The sequence below is a fragment of the Eptesicus fuscus genome, chromosome 18 (genome assembly GCF_027574615.1).
Source record: "Eptesicus fuscus isolate TK198812 chromosome 18, DD_ASM_mEF_20220401, whole genome shotgun sequence".
Lineage (NCBI taxonomy): Eukaryota > Metazoa > Chordata > Mammalia > Chiroptera > Vespertilionidae > Eptesicus > Eptesicus fuscus.
The window spans coordinates 36,813,363-36,837,603 of record NC_072490.1 but is presented as its reverse complement, the minus strand read 5'-3'; the positions used below and the strand labels follow the sequence as shown (position 1 = coordinate 36,837,603).

Below are 24,241 nucleotides of genomic sequence, written 5' to 3'. Positions count from 1 at the left end.
CCTCGGACGCACGTGAGTGGCTCCGCCCCACCTCGCTTCCGACCAATGGACGAGCTTTATAAGGCGTAGGGTCCCGCCTTCCAGCCTCCTGACCAACAGGCGAGCTCCGTCTTGCTCGGAGTCCCGCCCCTCGTGGATGGGAGCAATAGGCGCCCTCAGTCCGGCGCAGGACCCGCCCTGCCGCACGCCGGGCTGCGGGCCGCAGGGCTCGTTCCGGGAGGCGGGCGCCGCGGAGGCCCTTGGATTCGGATCTCGGGCGGAGGCCGCAGTGTTAGGGCGGGCGGCGAGCGGGCGGCCGGGGCGGGACGTCCGGGCCGTGGCGGCAGCGGGCCGACGTCTGGGCCGCGGCACAGGGACGGAAGGGGCGGCCGGTCGAGTCGGGGGTTGTTTCGAAGGCGGCGGACCCGGGCGGCTCGGGCTCCTGAGGGGCGGCTCGGGCCCCTTCTGGCCCGGGCTGGTCCGCGGGGCCGCGGGAGCGGGGCGGGCTGCGCGCCGGTCCGGCCCTGCCCTGCGGCCCGCCGTCGGCGTTCTGGGCCTCCGGGCCGCGCGCCCGCCCTAGGGCTGCGGGTCCGGCCGCCATGTGTAGACCTTAAAGCGCTTATAGTCTTGGAGGAAGCGCTTTGACATCTCTGAAGGGCTTTATATTGCAAACTCAGTCCGAGCGCCGAGTAGTCCCGGAAGCTCGTTGACATCTCCGAAGTCGCGTTGTGCACACTGAAGCGTTCGGTCATCGCGGAAACACGTTGTGGGCTTGGGAGCCGAACCGAAGCCTTTGGTAAATCTTGGCAGTGGCTTGACTTCTCCGAAGCGCTTTGGCATCTCTGAAACCTAGAGAACTGTGATGGGCAGTGGAAAGAAGGGGGAAAGGTCAGTAAGGCTGTTTCCTGACTCTGACTTTCGGGCTTGCCCCTGGCCCAGCGGGCCCGGGATGGCGGGAGTCGGAGGAGGGGCAGCCGGGAGGGGTGGTGTTGGAATCCCGGTCTCCTCTGTACCTTGCAGGTGCCCATGGCGTCGGAGCGGCGCAAGGTCAAGTACCACTGGAGCAGCACTACGGAAAGGGGTTCCCGCAAGCGCAGCTGCCTCGGGGAGACCGGTGATGTGGCCCCCTCCAGACGGTCGGCTCCGAGCTCTGCGTCGCGTTCCGGAGGGGCCCGAAGCCCCAAGCGCCTGAAAGCCCAGAAGGAAGACGATGTGGCCTGCCCACCCAAGTTGTCCTGGGACTCAGCCCACCGCCGAGATTCCTCTTCCTCCTCCTCCTCCTCCTCCTCCCATTCCTCTGGCCCAGGTGTGGACGCGGCTGCCTCCAAAGGCTGCCTGATTCGGAGCACACGGGCTTTCCTTTCGTCAGGGGGCTCCCCTCCGCGCCCTGCCGACCCCTCTCCAGAAGAAATGGCTTCTCTAGAGGAGGAAACCTGTAGCCTTAAGGTAAGGTGGCCGCAACGCCTTGCCGCCGGTGAAGCCCCTTCCACGTGGCTCGAGATGCTGGGGATGGGGATTTTGGTGGAGGGAGACTAAAAAAAAAAAGATCCTGTCCTTGAAGATCTCTGGGTTCTTCCCAGAGGTCTTCTTCGTGCAAACACTGAAGAGCAAGCAAGCAGTTGCCCAGGGAGGTGGCCTGAGTTCCCTGGAGAGGTAGTTTTCCAACTTGGAGGCACTTGGAGCTACTTGGAAAGCTTTAAAACACTTGGGCCTGCCTCCCACCCGCCCGCCGTGATTTAATTGGGCTAGTGGTGGTGTGGTCTGTTCTTCCAGGTTCAAATGGTCCTCAGGTAATTGTAATGTGCTTCGAGGTTGGCGCAGCACTGCAGTAGAATGTTGGGTTGCCTGCTCCGGAGGCACTTATGTATGTATGTTAGTTGTGTAAATTTAGGAATTGTGTCCTTGCACTTTGGACCACTCTGAATCCGAACCAGGGGATAAGAATTTGGGTTTGGTATGGTTTTTCACTGAAGTCATGGTTTCCAGAATGTTGGAATTCTGGTTGGTGGGGCAAGGGTTGTTTTGCAGGTTTAAACATTTAGTTCCCCGATGGGAACACACAGGTGGGATTTTGAGTATTTGCAAGGGGACTAAGGAGTGCTTCATAGAGGAAGTTTACACCTACTCATTCATTTTATATTAACGTGTGTTTTTTTTTGAAAGGGGTAATAAAAATTTCCCAGCTTTTGTATGTGAGTGTGTGTGTGTGTGAAAGTTGAACATGAGTCTGTTTGAAATAGAAGCAAATACAGTTCAGTCTCTTGTTTGCTGTTTCCTCATTATAGTAGAGCGAGCACTAGCTAACATCACCGGCCATACTGTGTAAGCTTCATCCACTTACTCAATCAGGTTTTGAACAAATATTTATTGAGGGCTTAGTTTGTGTCAGGCAGTGTTCTAGTTGCTTGGGATGCTCCAGTAGCAAAAACAAAGATCACTGCCCCGTTAGAGATTGCATTTTAGGTTTTGGAGCTCTGGGCTTTAAAAGGTGAGGAGGTCTGCATGTGGAAGAGTGGAGAAAAAGTCTTTATTTGGGGTGGGGGGAAGGTGGGCTGTCTCTAGAAAAGAGTTATTTTACAAAAGCAATAAAAACAGGGCCCCAAGAAAAGTGGGTTTGCCTTTAAGCCTGTTCAGTGGCTTTTTTTTTTTATGTGGAACTGAGCAATGAGGCTGTAGTATTTGGCTGTTTATCCTGGAGAACTCTTGTGCTAAGTGCTCCAAGCCAGGTGTTTTCAGTATGGACCTCGCAGAACTTTATATGGTCATGTGGGTCTTTTACAAAATTTAATGGTGAATTTAAAAGCTTTGTCTTTGGCATAAGAATACTGAATATACGCCCTAGCCAGTGGCCAGTGGATATGGCATTGGCCACTGAAGGGTCCCTGTTTCGATTCGGATCAAGGGCATGTACTCAGTTGCAGGCTCCTGGGCCCTGGTCAGGGGCTTGTGGGAGGCAACCAATCGATGTGTCTCTCTTACATCGGTGTTTCCACTCCACCTCCCCCGCCTTCCAGTCTCTCTAAAAATCAATGGAAAAAATGTCCTCGGGTGAGGATAAAGAAAAAAAAAAGAATGCTAAATATGATTCATTGTAAATAAGGTGAACATGGGGCTTTGTGCATACAATTTAATCTTGTCATTAATCCTTCTTGATGTAATTTCTGTGGATTTTGTACAACAAAATAGTATCAATTGATTAGCCCTGACCGGTGTGGCTCAGTGGTAGAACTGCACACCAAAGGGTCTTGTGTTCAATTCCTGGTCAAGGGCAGGTACCTGGGTTGCAGGTTTGATTTCCAGTCCTGGTCGGGGCTCTCGTGCAGGAGGCAACCAGTTGATGTGTCTCTCTCATATCGATGTTTCTCTCTCTCTTTCTCTCCCCCCTCTCCCTTCCACTCTCTCTAAAAATCATTGAAAATAATATCCTCAGGTGAGGATTAACCGAAGAAAATATATCTATAAGTATCTCAATGGATTAAATTTAACTTCTATGGCAATTACAGATAGAGTGAAGCCTGGTATTAGGAGGGGCAGAAAAGTTAACCTTGCTTATTAGTCTGAGGTATGCTGCATCTCTGGTGGCCTCTAATCCAGGTGGGTCTAATCCTAGTATGGACCCACCTTTCTCTCATTTAGTCCTAAGGGGTTTTGTTTTGCCAAGATCAATTTAATGGTTAACCATGGAGTAATGAGTAATCCAGGCCTGTCTAGAAGTCTGGGTTTACCAGTGCCTTGCTTTCGGTTAAGAAGCTTTTGAGGGTTATTGTGTGCCATACACTCTGTTGGGTCTTGGAGCCATGAAATGGCTTCTGAGGAGCACACAGTCTGTTGGGAGGGTTGGAGGAGTCATGAGACTGTCTCATGATGAGGTATGGTGGAGCAAAGAGCCTAGAATGGAGGCTGGAGAGCGAGGTAGGGGGCAGATTGCTGCAGGGATTTATTAGCCAAGGGAATTTGTATTTTATTCTAAGCCATTAGTTTATACAGGACTCTATACAGAGGGAAGGCAGATTGGCATTTTGAAAGATCACTCATGTTGAGTAAGGTTAGAATATAAGGATGTTGATACAGTGAACCCTTAATTTTTCTGACCTTGACTTAATGGGCTTCGGATTTAAGGGACAAAAATGCCATAGCCAGTTTGGCTCAGTGGATAAAGCATTGGCCTGTGAACGGATGAGTCCTGGGTTCAATTCCAGCAAGGGCACATGCCCAGGTTGCCGGCTCGACCCCTAGTAGGGGGCGTGCAGGAGGCAGCTGATCAATGATTCTCTGTCATCATTGATGTTTGTATCTCTCCCTCTCCTTTCCTCTCTGAAACTAATAAAAATATATTTAATTAAAAAATATTTCCAGTCTGTATGTGAAAATTAACACCCTGGTAATTTTAAAATACGTTTAACCAAGATTTGATTATAATTATATTAATAAGTTATTTTTTTGTTATTAATTCAGTTATTTTGAATGAATTCTAGCAAATAAGCCATATGTTGGAAAAAATACTGTAGTAGTTGCACTGACATAAATATTACATATTTACAACTGTAGTCTACATATTTAAATCCAAGAGCCATTGCTTGCAAGCAGTGTCTGGTGAATGATTAGCACATGATCGCACTGCATTGCCCCGAGGTAATCGGTTCTGTTGTCTCTTGGGGTGACTTTCTGCAGGAGTTTTAACTCATGTTGGTGATATTTCGATGTGCACTAAACCACGCCCCAGTCATGTGCATTTGTTCACTCAAGGTGACTGGTGAGCGCACACATTTATTAGACCTATTCAGTATAAATTTAAAATTACAGTAATGCATAGAGAAACTTTTCTGTGAAATTTAACTTTTCATATATACTTAATTCTAATTACACAGAGGTATCTACATAAGTAAAAACTAATTTATCAAATTTTTAACATGCATTTGGAAAATTTTATTATATAATAGACTTTAACAGACATCCCCTTCCCCCTTGCTCGAATTAGTCCATTATATTGAGGTTTTACTGTATTATCAATCTTAATTGTCTCTCTCTAGCACTGCTAAGGGCTCTCCCTAGAGTGAGTGAGTTTGTAAACAAGGTGTATAGTATTTCACTCATCTTGATGAATTACAAAATGCCTCTCCTACCTTCCCCCTCAATCTGTACCTCTTACCCCCTTTCTCTGCAGACCAAAATGCTGGTCTAGTAAGTACAAGCTAAGGGACACACACAAAAAACGGCATGTTCTTTTTTTTTTTTTTTTTTTAATATATTTGTATTGATTTCAGAGAGGAAGGAAGAGGGTGAGAGATAGAAACATCCACAATGAGAGAGAATCATGGATTGGCTGCCTCCTGCAAGTTCCCCACTGGGGATCAAGTCCACAACCCAGGCATGTGCCCTTGACTGGAATCAAACCTGGGACCCTTCAGTTCCCAGGCTGATGCTCTGTCCACTGAGCCAAACCGGCTAAGGCAAAAATGGCATGTTCTTATCTAGGTCCTTCCAAGGTCCCCTCCGCACTCTTCTATCCACACATCACCTGCTCTTCCGTTTGCTCTGTAACCTTTGAGGGATACACACTTAGCTTTGTGTGTGGTTACCTCTCCCCCCCTTTCCATGGCCTCAACACAGAGATCTCTGTGCCAGGTCATAGAATATTCAGGGGGAAGATTGTTTTTAAAATATATTTTTTATTGATTTCAGAGAGGAAGGGAGGTGGGGAGAGATAGAAACATCAATGATGAGAGAGAATCATTGATCAGCTGTCTCCTGCACGCCCCACACTGGGGATTGAGCCCACAACCCAGGCATGTGCTCTGACCAGGAATTGAACTGTGACCTTCTGGTTCATAGGTCAATGCTCAACCACTGAGCCATGCCCGCCCCCGGCGGGGGAAGATGTTTGTCCTAGCCTGTTGTGGCTGCTGTAACAAAATACCGCAGCCTGGGTAACTTACAAACAACAGAATGTATTTCCTACAGTCCGAGACTGGAAGTCAGATCAGAGTGCCAGCATGATCAGAGGTGGTTTTCTCCATGGTTGCAGACTTTTCATTTTGTCCTCACATGGCAGAAGGGGTCATGGGAGCTCTTTCGGGGCCTATTTTGTAAGAACATTAATTTTATTTAAAAAAATATTTTTATTCATTTCAGAGAGGAAGGGAGAGAGAGACCTGGTTCATAGGTAGACGCTCAACCACTGAACCATGCCAGCTGGTCTAATCCCGTTTCTAAGGGCTCCACTTTCATGACTTAATCTTTTTCCAAAGGCTCTTCCACCTAGTACCATCATCTTGGGGTCAGATTTCAATATGAATTTTGGGGTGGGGGGAGAGACACATTCAGACCATAGCTAGACTGGGGCATTTTGGAATCAGAGAGGCCTGCTGGCCAGCCTCACATTGTTTGTTCCTTATCACCTCTAGGACAATTGTTTGAGAGGTTTTCTCAAATTCTAATGATAGCTGGTGATCTTTGTTTATAGAGAAAGTTAAATGTGTCTATTATGAACACCTTTACCTACCTTAATTTAGTCTTAATTTTGACACAAAATTTTATATTCAATAGGAAAGGAAGAGTGGAAGGGAAAATTTGAGCATTTATAATGTGATAGGCTTTGATCAAATATGATTCTCAATGTTTGCCCTATAGATTCATAATTCTCAGAGTCTTGTGAAGTAGTGTTATCTTTATATATTAGTTAACAAATAGTTACATATGATTAACAAATATGTGAGCACCTACTGTGTGAAGGCACTGGGAAAATGAGACTTAGGTTAAATAACTTAAGTAGGGCCAATACAGCTTGTATGCGGCAGAGCTGTGGTGTAATGCCAAATCAGGCTGGCTTAAAAGGCAGGGTTCTTTCCACTGCTGCCCTCTGGAGCACCTGCTCTGTCCTGGCCCAGCATTAGATGTGAGGGATGGAAAGATGAAGAGGGCAAGGTCCTTCCCCTGTGGTGCTCTTTGCAAGGTGACACAGCCCAGACACAAGAAACTGTTGTGGCCCTAGCTCATTTAGCTCAGTGGATAGAGCGTCGGCCTATGGACTGAAGGGTCCTGGATTTGATTCCAGTCAAGTGCACATGCCCGGGTTGCAGGCTTGATCTCCAGTAGGGGGCGTGCAAGAGGCAGCCAATCAATGATTCTCATCATTGATGTTTCTATCTCTCCCTCTCCCTTCCTCTCTGAAATCAATAAAAATATATTAAAAGAGAAAGAAACCATTATGTACCTTGGATCTTGAATGCTAAAGCTTTCTTCACATGTGACCCATTTCCTGCATATTCCCTTAGCAGATGTCCAGTGCTTGGGTGGAAGTCTGTTTGAGAGGCTAGATGTGCAAAGAATAAGGCAATGGTAGACTGAAAAAAGCCTTCATCATAGTGCAGTGCATGGAGTGTTGTAACAGCAATATTTGAAGTACCAAGGGTCAAAGGAATGGGTGACAAATCACAGGGAAAGTTCTCGTAGAAGAGGTGTCATTTTAGTTCTGGTGGACAAGGAGGAGGAAAGGATATTTCAGGCAACAGGAACAATGTGTGTCCAAAAAGTGTCAGGAAATACTGCTGGTCTGCAGTGTTTGGGGACATTACTGGTTCCTGTGGGTCCTCCTTCCCCTCTTCTCCAGCATCTTTCTTCATTCCCCAGGCACCTGGCTGTATGAAGAAAGGTGAGAAATGATGTGGCAAAGAAAGGTTGGGGGGCAGTCTGGGAAGGGGTTCCAATGTCATGCTCAGGAGTTGGGGATGCATTCTGTAGGCAAATGCAGAGCCATTGAAGGGTGTTAAGCAGAGGTGTGACATTGAACTTGAAAAGATGGGAGGGAGTAGGCAGGAAGCTTGTTAGAAACTCTTGAAAATGTTCATGCTGGGCACTCCATCTCTGGAGCACAGCTGAGCCTTTCCTGTGTCTCCCCCCCGCCCCTACTTACCTTTACTCTTTTCTCTCCTAAGCTCCAAAGGCCTTTTCTTTTGCCTCTAGAAGTAACTTGTTTCCTGAGCCCATATTTTTCTCTATAGGTCACTTCTACTTCTGTGACTTTATAAATAAAATAAAGGAAAATATGATTTGAGAGAGAGGGAAAAACATCAGTCATTTGCCTCTTGTACGTTACGCACCCCAACCAAGGATTGAACCCACAGCCTTTTGCCTTTTGGTGTATGGGATGACGCTTCAACCAACTGAGCCACCCCGTCAGGGCTAAATCTCTCCTTTTCAAAGCCAGTTGGTTTGTCTCTGCTCTAGTACTTTCTGTCTAATCTTGACCTTTATAGCCTCCTATCCACTGTTGAAACTCTTCCTCAGTGATCTTAGGTCCTCATGGCCTTTGGCATCTCAGCCTTTGATACTGCTTCTCAACTTTCATATTTTCCCTATTCTCCCTTGGTTTCCAGGGTGTTAGAGGGAACTTGAATTTGAATCCTGCTTCTGCCACTTAAAATTCATGTGACACTGCCCCTCTCTGTAAGGAGGGGCAACAGCTGGGGCAGCTCTGTAAATTTTAAGTATATGAAAATGTAAGGTATGTTTTTATATCCCTTACTTTTTTTATTCCCACAAGTACAATACTGATCTTCTCTACCATGGTTTGCAAAAGGTGGTCCATATGCTGAATGTGGCTGGCTAGGTCCTTACAAATTTTAAAATTTTGGGAAGTTCACATTAAAAATATAGCCCTGACCGTTTTGGCTCAGTGGATAGAGCATTGGCCTGTGGACTGAAGGGTCCCAAGTTCGATTCCAGTCAAGGGCACACACACACAAAAAAAATAAATAATAAAAAAATATATATATATGCCTCTAGCCCCAGTGTGGCTTAGTTGGTTGGGCGTGGTCCCATGTACCAAAAGGTTGCTGGTTTGATTCCCGGTCAGGGAATGTGCCTTTTTGAGAACTCTTTCCCTTTCCCTTCCTCTCTCTCTTAAAACCAATAAAAAATCTTAAACACACACACACACACACACACACACACACACACACACACACGCCTCTAGTTCAAACCTCTGCCTTGAATTCAAGACCTAAGTGACCTCCTTCCCTCCCCCACTTTCTACTCCCTTTCCTGTTTAATTTTTCTCCTGGAACTTTTCACTCTCTAATGTATACTGTTTTCCTTTCCCTCACCAACTAGAATATAAACTCCAAGAAGCTGGCATTTTTGGGTATGTTTCATTGAAGGCTAAACCTCAGATCAGAACAGTGCCTACTGGCACATAGTAAGTGCTCAACAGATACTTGTTGACTGGATGAAAAATACATTAAATTTGAAATTTCTTGTTTTACTTGAAAAACCAGAATCTATAACTTTGGGTTTGTACTCCCAACTGGCGCAGGCGGCTTGAGGTGAGGAGCTGTAGCCATTCAGAAGGTACAGGCTCCTCAGTTTGCTGTAGACCACGTCTTCCTCTGTTGTGTCACACCTGGCCTGGGGGAACAAGAAAAGGGCAGCTGCTCCTACAGGCAGAGGTGGGGCAATCAAAGAAGGGCTGTGGGGCCTTAAAGCACAAAAGGAGACTGAGGCAAGGGTGTGGCAAGCAGAGGAAATAAGATGTGCCAGTGACTGGATAAAGGGCATGATGGACGCAGGATGGCAAGTGATTGGTGGCAGTCACAGAAGCGGGTAGTGGAGAAGTGGGCTGTGAAGTATAGCTGTGTCCAATTTATTTTTAATATTATTAGATTTTCCTAAATAAGAAAGGGTATAAATAAAACAAAAACAGCCCATAACCTCCTTTCCCAAATAATCCTTGTAGACATTTAAAAAAAAAATGTCTAACATGTTAGAAAATTCAGATTCAAAATGAAAGTAAAAGTCACCTTTCCTGCCCATCGTCCCAAAGTTAATAGCTGCCAACAATTTAAGTACTTTGAGGGGAAAAAAATTGTATGCCTCTACTAATACTTAGATTTATATATAGGGTGTCCCAAAAATGTATACACATAACAGCTGATAGCTCAATTGATGTTTCTTTCTTTTCAGATTTAATCCATTGGAGTGAATTATTCAAAGTGTGAATACATTTTTTGGGACACCCTGTATTTTCAAAGGTTTAATGATTTTCTTTTAAACAAAGATATGTGCTTCTTGGGGGGCGGGGGAAATTCAAATAATATAAGAAGCATATAAAGTAAGAGCTAAAGCCCCTTTTTCCTCTTTCCCCTTAATCCTCAAAGATAGCCATTAGAAGAAACAGTTGGTCTTTCAGACTTTGTTTGCAAATATATACATATAAGGCATTTTTGTCTGTTCAAATGTGAATTTATACATTGTGCTTGTTACTTAATTACTGTATAGCATGTACATCAGAGTTCCCTCATTCTTTTTAAAAGTTGTATTTGTTTACTTCAATCAATCCCTATTGATGGACATCTCTTTTTTTTTTTTTTTTAATTGATTTTTTACAGAGAGGAAGGGAGAGAGATAGAGAGTTAGAAACATCGATCAGCTGCCTCTTGCACACCCCCTACTAGGGATGTGCCCGCAACCAAGGTACATGCCCTTGACCGGAATCGAACCTGGGACCTTTCAGTCCGCAGGCTGATGCTCTATCCACTGAGCCAAATTGGTTTTGGCTGATGGACATCTCTTGAATCAATATTGACATCTCTTTAATCAATCCCTATTGATGGACATCTCTTGAATCAATATTGACATCTCTTTAATCAATCCCTATTGATGGATATCTCTTTTCCTCAGTAGAGGAAAAGGATTAGCAAGTTTAGTGTGGAGTTTCTTACTAATTGTTTGAGAGGAATTTAATGCAAGTGAATTGATAGTGCAAGTTGTGGGGGCTGTAGACTGCCTTTGGATAATAGTAAGTCCAGGTCACAAGTGGGGTGTTTGGAGTGCACTGCTTTGGGGATGGTTCTTGGAAGATTTATGGAGCATTCTTACACCAGGCTGGGATTAGACTAGATATGAGTTTCACAGCAAATTAATATTGTGAGCAAGTAATTTAGCTTATTTCCTGTGGACTCTGGAATGGCTGCATGTGGAGAGGAAGAGAAGAAAGGGGCTGAGACTTTACTTGCATCTCTGAGGAGATTGGGGTGAGGGGCTAGGTCTCTTGATTGACCCTGAAACTAAGGTACCTTTCAAAACCAAGGTTTTGATTTGGGGGAAGGAGTTTGCAGAGAACTTGAAGGAGGCTGGGGGTGTAGTGGAAAGCATACTGCCTTCAGGAGTCAGAAGATTGGTGTTCACTCTTCACAGGGCCCACGGGTTCCTCCACTCTCCGTTGTGGGATTGGGTTATCTGGTTTCTGGGGACCTTTCCAGTACAAAATGTTAAACTTTTGTTTTGCCTGGGTGTGTTCTGAAGTATGTGGTAGTCCTTGCTCTTAAGGAGCTAGTGTTAGTAGACTGTTCTCTCAGCTCATTCCTTCCTACTGCAGTATGAGGATGCTATCTGATAAGTGTGAGAAAGTGAACATTAAGAAATAGCAGCACACTGGTGTGGCTCAGTTGGAGTGTCAGCCTGTGCACCAAAAGGTGGCAGGTTCAATTCCCGTCAGGGCACGTACCCGGGTTGCGGGTTTGATCCCTGGTTGGAGTGTGTGTGGGAGGCAACCAATCGATATTTCACACCCACATTAATTTCCCTCCATTCCCTCTCCCCTTTCCTCTTCCCCTCCCATTAATATAAAAGCATGTCTTCTCCCTCTCCCCCTCCCCTTCCCATCAATATAAAAGCATGTCCTTGAGTGAGGATTAAAAAAAGAGAAAAAAGAAAAAGGAAATAGCGGCAGTTGAGTCCCTTTTTTTTTTTTTTAAATATATTTTATTGATTTTTTACAGAGAGGAAGAGAGAGGGATAGAGAGTCAGAAACATTGATGAGAGAGAAACATGGATCAGCTGCCTCTTGCACACCCCCTACTGGGGATGTGCCTGCAACCAAGGTACATGCCCTTGACTGGAATCGAACCTGGGACCCTTGAGTCCGCAGGCCGACGCTCTATCCTCTGAGCCAAACCGGTTTCGGCGAGTCCCTTTTACAGTGGGTGGGATGGAAACGATCACTCGAAGAGAATCTTTGTCTTGGCCACTATCACGTTCCCTTTGATTGGTGGAGTGCCACTGGTGTTTAATTTGCCAAGTGCTTCATGTATGAACTGATCTTTTCATGATCTGTGTTTACTTCCAGGTTAATTCCAAAGATAGTTCTCGTAATTCCACGAATTCTGAGTTTGCAGCTGAAGCAGAGGGTCAAAATGATAAAATTGAGGAACCAAGCAAGGTTCAGAAAAAGAAGAGGGATAGACCTCGAGACCAAGGCTCTACAATGATCTACCTGAAGGCTATCCAGGGCATCCTGGGAAAGTCGATGCCAAAAAGGAAGGGCGAGACTGCCACTAGGGCAAAACCAAACACAGCAGATCGTCCCAGCCGTGGAGAAGGGCCAGCCAGGAGTGTCACTGTGTCTACTCCTCAGAAGGAGAAGGAGGCAACCCCAGAGGTCAGAGTGAAAGAGGAAAAAAAGGCTGTGCTGGAGAGAAGCAGCTTCTGTGACAGGAGGGTGGTGATAGACCCTCAGGAGAAACCCAGCGAGGAGCCAGTTGGAGACCGAAGGACAATTATTGACAAGTGCTCTCCACCCCTAGAATTTTTGGATGACTCTGACTCTCATTCAGAAAGCCAAAAGGTGAGTCTTGCTCAGGCCGAGCATGGGGGTTTTTAGTTCTCTTGATTAAACGCAGTATTTGTTCTTTCTGGTTTGAGCCTAAGTGTTATTCATTAAAGCAGTGCTTTACTTACTCAGGATTCCAGGCAACAAATTGATGGTTCTCTTCTAAAATACCTTTCAGAGTTATTAAGAAATCTCAGATTGGTGCTATCTTTTTTTAAAAAATTTATATGTTTGTTAGGATATGGATTTGCCAGCTGTACAAAAACCAAAATAACAGTGGCTTACATTAAATAGAAGTTTGGCTTGAGGAGGATGACTCCGTTGTGTCAGGGACCCTGGTACCTTCTGTCTTGATGCCCTGCTGTTCCTCAGCAGTTTCCTTCCTGTGGTCTGAGATGACTGCTCTGACAGGACTCAGTACATTACGTTGATCAGTCCAGCCAATAGGAAGAATAGAAGAAGAAAGTACACTCCCTCCCTTTTAAGAGCTTGGCTCAGAAGTTGTCCGCATAGTGTCTGCTCATATCTATTGACAAAAATCTAGAAACCTGGCCAACACCTAACTGCAAGAGAGTCTGGAAAATTAACTTCCATTTGGACAGACTTACACCCAGATAAACTTTTACTGCTATTAAGAAGGAGAGAGTGAGCCGTGGCTGGGTGGCTCAGTTAGTTGGAGCATTGTCCTGTACTCCAAAAGGTTTCGGGTTCACTTCCTGGTCAGGGCATATTCTTCAGTTGCAGGTTTGATCCTTAGGTTGCGGGTTTGATTCTTAGGTTGGGGTATGTATGGGAGGCAACCCATCGATATTCCTCTCACATTGATGTTTCTCTCTCCTGCTCTAAAAATCAATAAAAACATATCCTCAGGTGAGGATTTAAAAAAAAAAAAAAAGCCCTGGCTGTTGTGGCTTGGTTGGAGTATGGTCCCATGCTTTGGAAGGTCATGGGTTCGATTCCTTGTCAGGGCACATACCTAGGTTGTGGATTCGATCCTCAGTCAGGCATTGAAGTTTCTCTCTCCCCCTTCCTCCCTCTCTAAAAAAATTAAAAAAAAAAAAAAAAAAGCTGTGGTTTTCAAAAGCCCTCTAGAGATTCTGATGTGAAGCTAAGTTCAGGAACCATTGTACACAACATTTATCCTGCAAACTAATTCAACAAATATTTATGAACACTCACTATGCACTAGACACTGTTCTAGCTGTTTGGAAGACATCAGTGAAGAAAATTAAAATATCTAACCTTGTGGAACTTAGGTTCTAGCAAACTTGATTTAATGCAGTGTGTAGTTGTTCTGGTCACTATGGCACCTAGTAATGTAAAATAACCATTTTATTTTGCTCTCAATTTTGTGAGTCAGGAATTCAGAAAAGTCCAGACTGGGCATATCTTGCTTTTGGGGTCGGGAGGGGATCTGTTATGTGGTTTCATTCATATACTGGGACGGCTGCAGTCTGAAAGCTCAACAAGACTTGACATCCAAAATGTTCACACACACACACACACACACACACACACACACACACACACACACACACACACATCACTCACACATTGGGCAGTTGATGCTGGTACCTATGTATGACCTCTCTAGCAGTGGTCTTGGGCAGTATGATTTCTTATATGGTGATTGGCTTCCCCCAGAGGAGCAAGCTGAAAGAACCATGGGAAGCTATGGCTTGACCTACCCTTGGAAATTACTCAGTTTCACTACTGCACTCCGTTGGTTACGAGTAAGTCAGTAAGTAGGTTGGACCAGTTTCAAGGACAGACAACCCTCTTTCATTGGGGAGTAGTGTCAGAATTTGCAGACACATCTTAAAACTGCCACAACTGAAATCCTGACCAGGTAGCTCATTAGAGCATCGTCCTGATATGCCAAGGTTTCAGGTTTGATCTTTAGTCAGGGCACATATAAGAATCAACCAATAAATGCATAAATAAGTGGAACAACAAGTTGATTTTTTCTCTCTCTCCCTTTCTCTCTCTCAAATCAATTAAAAAATGTTAAAAAAAACAAACACAAAAATGGCCCTGGCTGGTGTGGCTCAGTTAGTTGGAGCGTTGTCCCATAGGCCAAAAGGTGGTAGGTTCAATTCCTGGTCAGGGCACATACCCAGGTTGCGGGTTCAACTGTGTGGTTTTGCATTTTGAATGTATTAGAAACGTGTTGTTAGAGATGAGATTTCTGGCACTGCTTTTTTCTAATATCCCCAATACACAGAGCAGTTTTTCTTAAGGGATCATTCAGAGAGAGAGGGCTGATATAGCATCCCTTTAGGGATGGCATTATGAGTTTATCCCTGATTTGACTGTTCATAGCTATAACCTGGCTCACTTTCTGGAAATAATAAGGAACCTAGATGACAGGTGAGTTAAATGAGCCCATGCAAAGCCTTCACCATGGCCAAAAAACAAGCCAGAGCTTATGTTCTGTAGATGACAGAGTATGGGAGGCTGTCTTCATGCAGGAAGGCTAACCCTTTGTTGCTTCTTTTCTGCAGCCTAAAGAAAGGGAGGTGGTGATAGAGCACACCTCCTCAGGAAGTGACTGGTCCGACGTGGACGAGGTCTCCACAGTCAGATTCTCTCAGGAGGAGCCCATCTCACTGAAACTCTCAGCAGTTCCAGAGCCTTCTGCCTTCCCCACTGACTATGTCATGTACCCGGCTCACTTGTACAGTAGTCCTTGGTGTGATTTTGCCAGCTATTGGGCCAACAGTCGCAAGCCTTCTAGCTACTCCTCCATGGGCAGCAGCAGCAGTGACACATTGCAGGCTGGGAAGAACAGCCGGGGCCTCCTGAGTGATTATTCCCCCAACTCTACAGTGAGCTCTCAAAACACCTCTAGAGATTTGGAGGCGACAGAGGAAGGCAGATCCCAGAATTCTCGCTCATATCATTTCTCCAGAAGCTTACAAGAGAAGGTGAAGGAGAAAAGAACATTCCAGGAGGAGACGCCACCCCGTTCTTATGAAGGACATGCATCTAGCTCTCTGCCAAGGAGCCATCTAGAGCCAAACCTCGAGGAGGGTTTCATTGATACCCATTGTCACTTGGACATGCTCTATTCCAAGTTGTCTTTCAAAGGGACCTTTAGCAAGTTCAGGAAAATTTATAGCACCTCCTTCCCTAAGGAATTTCAGGGCTGCATCTCTGACTTCTGTGATCCCAGGACACTGACAGATTCCCTATGGGAGGATTTGTTGAAAGAGGATCTGGTTTGGGGGGCCTTTGGCTGTCACCCTCATTTTGCTCGTTACTACAGTGAGAGTCAAGAAAGAAATCTTTTGCAAGCTTTAAGGCATCCCAAGGCCGTGGCATTTGGGGAAATGGGCTTGGATTACTCATATAAATGCACCACACCTGTCCCTGAACAGCACAAGGTAATGGGGTTCTCTTTAGTTTGCTTATGATTTTGTGGGGTTTTGTTTTTTTTACGTTCTTAGTTTATTAATCCTCTCATGAAAAATCTGAACAGATAAAGCCACTGAAGAATCTTTGCTCATTTTTGCCAGCACCAACATTGGCCTTTGCAGTTCCCCTGACTTTCTTCCATTCTGTTCTTAAAGTCTTATATGGGCTTTTCTTGCAAACCTATGTTTGGGTTCTTTTTTTTTCATAATACAAGGAATCATAAATCATGCCAAAGCCACTTGTCTTGCCACCGCCAAAGTGGGTTTTGAATCCAAATACAAAGATGATATTTGGTGTGATCTTAGATATTTTGACTAGTGTTCCCCAAATTTCTGTCTTAAGTACTGCTGCCTTCCTGGGGTGAAGAATGTCAGTGACCATTGGTTTACACTAAAGTAGTCTATTGGTCATGGACTTCCTGGTCTGATAGTTAGTATGTTATGATGACAACCCACTTGCTTACAATTTTATTTTATTTATTTTTTATTTTTAAAATATATATATTTTATTGATTTTTTTACAGAGAGAAAGGGAGAGTGATAGAGAGCTAGAAACATCGATGAGAGAGAAACATCGATCAGCTGCCTCCTGCACACCCCCTACTGGGGATGTGCCTGCAACCAAGGTACATGCCCTGGACCGGAATCGAACCCGGGACCCTTCAGTCCGCAGGCCGATGCTCTATCCACTGAGCCAAACCGGTTTCGGCAACAATTTTAATTAATTAATTTAAATCCTTACCCCAGGATACGTTTTATTGATTTTTTAGAGAGGAAGGGGAAGGGAGGAAGCAGAGAGAGAGAGAGAGAGAGAGACATCAATGTGAGAGAAAAACATTGATCAGTTGACTCCCATACTTGCCCTCACTGGGGATCGAAGCCATGACTTAGGTATGTGCCCTGACGTCGCCCAACCAACTGAGCCACCTGGCCAGGGCCACTTGTTTACAGTGTTAATTCCTCTTTTGTTGAAATCTAACCATTGGGTTTTTCTACTTGCGGGGGAGGTGCCTATTTTTAGAACTAAAGAATTAAGAATTTCTAAAAATGTAATTGGTCTTATCCAGACCATCTATATGTCATTTTTCAAATTCTTCACAAGCTATTTCTTTCAGCTTTACTATAAGGGGGTGGGGGAAAGTGATATGTACTTTGTGACTTCTTATGGCTAATGATATGTATCAAAACATTTATTTTCTTTCTTGGGAAGCAACAAATTTTGTTTAATTAATTTATTTTTATTCTGATTTTAAAGTTAAGTATGCCCATTGTAGAATATTTGGAAAATACAAAAATGTATAAAGGTGATAATTTCCCATTCCACTAGAGATAACAACTATTACCATCTTAATATTTTTTACTCCCAATATCTTTTTAGCATGGAGATTTGGCAGGGTATGAATATTTTCTGATTTAGGCAGAAGTAGGACAAGGAGAAAGACACTCACATTATGCATGTTGCCAGATAGAATTTGTTGTGTGCTGTCTTTCTCTTGATGCCTGTTAATTCTGGGTCTGCATGCCCAATATGCTCTGGCCTTGGTGAGTGTGTATGGATTCCAGCCTGGGCAAATTTGGTACCAGCTTTCTCTTTGGTGCTGTCCCCAATCCAACTGGGGCATCCTCAGCAGTGCACTGATGCTGTGCGCCATTGATACTGGCATCTCTGGATAACTGTGTGAATTAAAAGAAGGAATTTTCAGAGTCAGTGGTTTCTTAATTTTCCTTTGATCAAAGAGAAAAAATTCAAGGAAGGTATGGTGCCCTTCTCCTCTAGCAGAAGACTCTAGACCCTTGGTCAGCAAACTGCGGCTCGCGAGCCACATGCGGCTCTTTGGCCCCTTGAGTGTGGCTCTTCCACAAAATACCACAGCCTGGGCGAGTCTATTTTGAAGAAATGGCGTTAGAAGAAGTTTAAGTTTAAAAAATTTGGCTCTCAAAAGAAATTTCAATCGTTGTACTGTTGATATTTGGCTCTGTTGACTAATGAGTTTGCCGACCTCTGCTCTAGACCTTTGTACACTTTTAGGAGATAGAGATTCCAGTTTGAATATAGTTGTCTCTGACAGCCATAAGCATGCCAGGCTTAACAGTTAATTTCCATAAGAAACAACTTCAGATGTTTCCCAAGGATTTTCTTTTAGACGAATTTGCTAGGACCTGTTAAGTTTATTAAATTCTGAGCAGCATGATTTTGACTTGATCTGCATTCAGACAGGTGGGTGAGAGTTTATGTGTGTGAATGTTTTCAGTTTTTTACTTGAATGGGTTTCTAGTATATTGTTTCAGTTCAGAATTAGGTTTCAATTCAGAATTAGGTTTGTCTTGTACATTCAAATAATCTTTTGCCAGAGTTCCTTTTTGTTACTAACACTAGGACGTTTACAATTTCTGACTTGAGGCAGTGATTTATTAGCCAAAAATGAATGGAAAAATAGCTAAATCTGAAAACAGGAAGAATAGATTTTTAAGAAAGTGAGACAAATATTTAATATTCTGCTTTCCCAATTAGTTTATATGGCACAAGGCAGGTGTGGTATGGAAAGAAGATCACAGTTCAGAAATGTGTACACTAAGGTGACTGGAAAGAGGAGGAGGAGCATTATATTTAACTAGAGGTCCAGGGGGTCCCTCAGTCCAGCCTGCCCCCTCTTGCAGTCTGGGAGCCCTCAGGGAATGCCCGCGGGGAGTGGGCCTAAGCCATCAGTCAGACATCCTTAGTGCTACCTTGGAGGTGGGAGAGGCTCCTGCCACCACCACTGCACTCACCAGCCATGAGCCCGGCTTCTGGCTGAATGGCGCTCCCCCTGGTGGTCATTGCGCGTCATAGCGACCGGTCGTTCTGCTGTTTGGTCGATTTGCATATTAGCCTTTTATTATATAGGATTGTATAGCTGATGTTTATTGAATGCCTACTGTGTGCCAGGAAATGTGCTAAGTATTTCACAGTAACTTTTCCTTTTATTAAATCATCGTGGTATCAGATCTGCATATAGAGCTATCTAGGGCATGCTGACTGAACTTGAAGTTATAGCATAGGTGATAAATAGAATCTTGCAAGTAGCATTTGGCTGGTGAAATTGGATTCAAGACTGGAAAATGGCAATTCAAGGAAGTAAATTGTTGGCAGGGGTAGGGCTGAACTGTGTGTAGAAGAGAGGAAGATAAGGTATTTCTGTACAGCTCTACGGGAAGAGGATGCCATGTTCTTGATGTAAATCTAAACTTGGGCACCAAAATTAGAAGTGTATTAGTTGAATGTTGGCATTGAGTTGCATTTGCCTATAAGCAGAGTAGTTGGTAAGTTCTTGGTGTGTCCTGCTGAATATTTTATCTGTGAAGGGAAGAAGAAAAGCCTATGGAAGGACTATATCTAGCCATATGAGAGGGTGCTAGCTAGGTCTGGTTCCTTTACCTAATATGCTCTAGAAAGATTGGAAAGTAGAGGAAAGCAAAAGAATGGGGGTGGGAGGACAGAGTTGGCGACAGTGGAGTTGCCCATTGGACTAGGTGTTCTGGAGGTAACAGACTTCTGAAGTGTCTCTAACCTGCATGTACTGTCACTTTGTTTTCTCCCAGGTATTTGAGAGACAGCTGCGGCTGGCCGTGTCTCTAAAGAAGCCCTTGGTGATTCACTGCCGAGAAGCTGATGAAGATCTGCTGAGCATCATGAAAAAATTTGTGCCCTCAGACTACAAGATCCATAGGTTAGGCGGGAGCTTCAGTGGGCAAATGAAATGAATGCTTCCTGTGTCTAGGCTGTTAGTTGGAAAAACGAAAACTCAGTAGGAGAGCATGGATATTATTATGTTTTTTATGTAGTATCTTTAGTAAATATTAGGTTGAACCATATGAAATTTCTGTTATTTAACCATTTTTTACTTACAAAACTGCAACTTCATATGGTTTGAGCTAATACCCTAAGTCATCAATGAGCAAGAAGGGGGCTTTTGTGACCTCTGTCCCGGTGGCAGGTGAGAATGGAGTCTCAGTTTTCAGAAATGAGGGCTATTGATTTTGGAAAAGACTGCTGTAGAGTCCAGTGATTTAGCACACAGAAGATTCCCGGGCACCTGAAAAAAATTTTTCTTTCCTTTTTTGAATTTGAAAGCTCATTGAAGTGCAGGATGTGAATAGTATCTAGAGGTTCTTAAGTTCACTTTGACATACTCTCTGATCTCTTACTGTGTACCTGTCCTTGCTGTTAGTTCAGCTGTGGGAGACAGGTGAGTCAGCTGGTTACTTCTCTATTGTAGAGAGGGTGGGCATATGGTACTGTGAGAGCCAGAGCAGGGGCCATTAGCTAAGCCTGGCTCTAAAGGGATCAGGAGGCAATGCCTGGGCTAGTTCTATCAAGATGGGTGTGATGAGTTAACTGAAAAAAGCAGGGAGTCTAGAATCCAAACCAGGTCTTGACAGGAGGTAGAAATAGGTGGGCCTGTCAGGCCTCTAAGCTGCTGCCTTTTGGGGTCTAAGCAGAGAGTGAAGCCTCTGACTGGTGGCACACATCAGAGATGAAGCACAGTCACTCGGCTCTTCTGGTTGGTTTGTTGGTTTTTCATTGCTTCATTTTGGAATGACTGTAAAGGAATTCCAAAGACTGGTCATAGGTTAAAGGAGGCTAGGATGGTCCAACAAGATGTTGTGGCTGGAGGAAGGCCTGAATTTCCAGATTGATGTGTGTGTGTGTGTGTGTGTATGTATGTGTATCTCCTATCTAATAAAAGAGCAATGTGCAAATTAACCATCACCCACCACACCCTCAAGCCATGCCTACCAGCCAGTTAACCCAACCAAGATGGCTGTGGCCACGGAGCGAGCAGGAGGCTTGGGTTTCCCCGGCAATGAAGGAAGCCAAGCTTTCCGCACACCCTGGCCAGCCCAGGCCTCCACTCAAGGCTACAAAGTTTCAATTATAGAAGATAAATAAATCCCAACAAAAATGGAGGCAGCCATGGAGCTGGAGAGAGCAAGAGGCTTGAGTTGCCCCCAGCGATGGAGGAAGCCAAGCTTCTGCAGCCCTGGCCTGCCTTGGCTACAAAGTTTCAATTATAGAAGATAGATAAATCCCAACAAAAATGGCTGCAGCCACAGAGTGATCAGTAGGCTTGGCTCTGCTCAAGGCTACCAAGTTTCAATTATAGAAGATAAATAAATCCCAGATACCAGGGCCTCTGCTTGGGTCGCCGGGGGGTGTGGCCGGCCTGCAAACCACCACAGGCTCCACGCCCCAAGGGAACCTCCACCCTGATCTGGGACACCCTTCAGGGCAAACCAGCTGGCCCCCACCCATGCACCAGGCCTCTAGCCTATGTAATAAATCCTATCTAATAAAAGAGTAATATGCAAATTGACCATCATTCCAACACACAAGATGGCTGCCCCCGTGTGGACACAAGATGGCTGCCACAAGATGGCCAGCAGGGGAGGGTGGTTGGGAGGGATCAGGCCTGCAGGGGAGGCAGTTGTGGGCGATCAGGCCAGCAGGGGAGGGCAGTTGGGAGGGACCAGGCCTGCAAGGGAGGGCAGTTGGGGGCGATCAAGCCTGCAGGGGAGGGCAGTTAGGGGTGACCAGGCCTGCAGGGGAGGGCAGTTAGAGGTGACCAGGCCTGCAGGGGAGCAGTTAGGCATCAATCAGGCTGGCAGAGGAGTGGTTAGGGGGTGATCAGTCTGGTAGGCAGAAGTGGTTAGGGGCAATCAGGAAGTCAGGCAGGCGAGCAGTTGGAAGTCAGCAGTCCTGGATTGTGAGAGGGATGTCCGACTGCCTGTTTAGGCCCAATCCTACTGGGATCGGGCCTAAACGGGCAGTCAGACATCCCTCAAGGGGTCCCAGATTGGAAAGCATGCAGGCTGGGCTGAGGGCCCCCCCCCCCCCCCCGTGCACGAATTTCGTGCATCGGGCACACACACAGACACACACATACATATATACATATATATTATACTAGAGGCCTGGTGTTCGAAATTCAGCCTGGCCTGCGCCCTCTCAGTCCAGGAGCCCTTGGGGGATGTGTCTGTGGGGAGCGGGCCTAAGCTGTCAGTCGAACATCCTTAGCGCTGCTGCGGAGGTGAAAGGCTCCCGCCACCACTGCTATGCTCGCCAGCCGTGAGCCCGGCTTCTGGCTGAGCGGCACTCCCCCTGTGGGAGTGCAGTGACCACCAGGGGGCAGCTCCTGTGTTGAGCGCCTGCCCCCCTGGTGGTCAGTGCACGTCATAGCACCTGTCGTTCTGCTGTTCGGTTGATTTGCATATTAACCTTTTATTATATAGGATAGGATTATATTATATTTATATTATATTATGAACATGGAACATGAACAGCCTTCAAATTAAGAGAAGAAAATTTATTCATAGTCTCACTCCCTGATACATTTTTTTTTCTTTGAGTTCATTTGACTGCATGGACATAATTTTTACCTACTGTAGTTGTAATATTAAAGGGACCACAGTTTTAAATTCTGCTTCTCTTTTTGTGTCATAAGCATACCCTGTCCCTGTATTGTTGCTGTATATTCCTGGTAATAACTTCAAGCGGCTGTATAGTACTCTGTGGTGTAATGGGTTGATGGATGAGCATTGCTCACCAGGAGTCATCTTGGGTCTTACTGTGTTGGAACCAGCTCTTGTCTGTGTTTACTGTGGAGTCCTTCCTTTGGATGCAATCTTTCCATTTCTGGATATTTATCCACAGAAAATAATTTAAAAGGGGTTATATGTCTAGCGGGAGTTGGGGGCTGCTGCCCAGGGGATTGTGAGAGAGTGCTGATCTGGACTTCTCCTCTCAGGCATTGCTTCACTGGCAGCTACCCGGTCATCGAGCCCTTGTTGAAGCACTTCCCGAACATGTCTGTGGGCTTCACGGCGGTCCTGACGTACTCTTCTGCCTGGGAGGCCCGGGAAGCTCTGAAACAGATCCCGCTGGAGAGAATCATCGTGGAAACTGATGCCCCCTACTTCCTGCCTCGACAGGTAGGGGTGTCTCCAGGCTGAGTTGAGGCACTGAGGAGAGGGTGGGGAGGTGGGTGGTCACCCTTACAAGGTTGGCAGGGCCAGAGCCCCAGTGATATCCACGTCCCACCCTGGGCTGTATAGATGTCTCCTTGTATTACTCTGCAGAACCAAAAGTCTAGGGGGCTGAGAAGCTGAAGGGTAACCACTCTCTTCCAGGCAGTGCAAAGCCCTACCCTGTAGAGGGTAGTCCAAGGAAGCGTGGGACCCTGCTCACCCAGAGCCCCCCATGACTAGGACTCTCCCTGCACCTGCAGGTAAAGGGGTCTCTACAGGGCAGCCCCAAAGAGGTCCTTACTGGGGAAGGGCCGGGGAGGGAGCTCTGTGTAATGACTGTGCGTAGACGGCTCAGCGATGTTCTGAATGCTTGATATCTTCCAGGTTCCCAAAAGCCTTTGCCAGTATGCCCACCCAGGCCTGGCCTTGCATACAGTTCGAGAGATTGCCAGGGTCAAAGATCAGCCGCTGTCCCGCACCTTGGCTACCTTGCGTGAGAACACCAGTCGCCTCTACAATCTTTAAGCAGAGAGAGTGCAGGAGTCTTCTATAAAAGGTCATAAAATTTACATTTATGTTTTTAAAAATAGGGACAAAAGCTTCTTTTGCTGCATTTTATTAATGTAGAGAGTAGCCTGATTTGTCTTGAGTGAACTTGGTTTGAAACTTTCCTTTTCTCTTCTCTACCCTCCAGGACGACCAGTGACCTAACAGCATAGGCTGGGTTTCATCTCTGCCTGGGTCCAGGACAAGGGTGTGTTTAGAGAGCCCATTGGAATGGAGAAAACCAAGATAGGAAACAGGATGTTTTCCTTGAAACTTCATCATAAGGCTTTTTTGATCCTGGCTATGGGTAGGGTGGGGGGCGGGGGGGCGCGGAGGTGCAGTGGAGGGCGAGTGGGGAGCAGGGAGGGGGTTGCCTTCCGGCCACATGCTCCAGGGCAGTCAGGGAAGAAAGAAAGGCTAGTAGAAGGGTGCAACAAGTTTGCCAATCCAAATCTCTGGTTCTCTGCAGCCTGTGTTTTTGAGCAGTCTGTGAATAAAGTCACCCTCCTACTAGTCTAAGCCCATGTTGTGTGTAACTTGGTTCCTGGTCCTCAGTTCTGAGAATGAGCTCCCAGTGGGAAATCTTCTGAGGGGGGATCTTCTCTGGAGACCGGTGAAGTCATCCCCCTGCAACCAAAGGAGTCAACCCTCTCTCTTCCCCGGATAACTCTTCAGTTTGGCTGTCGCT

General features: G+C 45.6%; 1 protein-coding gene across 3 annotated transcripts; it reads left to right on the top strand.

Moving 5' to 3' along the window:
* The first annotated feature begins 215 nt into the window (after positions 1–215).
* TATDN2 (TatD DNase domain containing 2) lies at positions 216–23,864 on the top strand. Of its 3 annotated transcripts, none has more exons than XR_003612867.2 (8): positions 216–867; positions 1,000–1,425; positions 12,104–12,601; positions 15,091–15,972; positions 19,582–19,709; positions 22,788–22,971; positions 23,170–23,267; positions 23,392–23,459. XR_003612867.2 is itself a non-coding variant. In XM_054729491.1 (8 exons), exons 2-7 carry the CDS (start codon positions 1,006–1,008, stop codon positions 23,530–23,532), a joined length of 2,253 nt encoding a protein of 750 aa, XP_054585466.1. In that variant the 5' UTR covers positions 216–775; positions 1,000–1,005; the 3' UTR covers positions 23,533–23,563; positions 23,702–23,864. The 3 variants fall into 3 exon arrangements, 2 of the variants coding, with proteins under 2 accessions (XP_054585466.1, XP_027982964.2); XM_054729491.1 differs by lacking the exon at positions 23,170–23,267 and adding an exon at positions 23,702–23,864 and having other exon boundaries at positions 216–775; positions 23,392–23,563; XM_028127163.2 differs by lacking the exon at positions 23,170–23,267 and adding an exon at positions 23,702–23,864 and having other exon boundaries at positions 23,392–23,563.
* The last annotated feature ends 377 nt before the right edge of the window (positions 23,865–24,241 follow it).

Coding starts and splice junctions, on each gene's coding strand:
- TATDN2 (XM_054729491.1), top strand. CDS start 1,006: ATGGCGTCGGAGCGGCGCAAGGTCAAGTACCACTGGAGCAGCACTACG. Junction 1,426..12,103: donor AGGAAACCTGTAGCCTTAAG/GTAAGGTGGCCG, acceptor GTTTACTTCCAG/GTTAATTCCAAAGATAGTTC. Junction 22,972..23,391: donor CCTACTTCCTGCCTCGACAG/GTAGGGGTGTCT, acceptor GATATCTTCCAG/GTTCCCAAAAGCCTTTGCCA.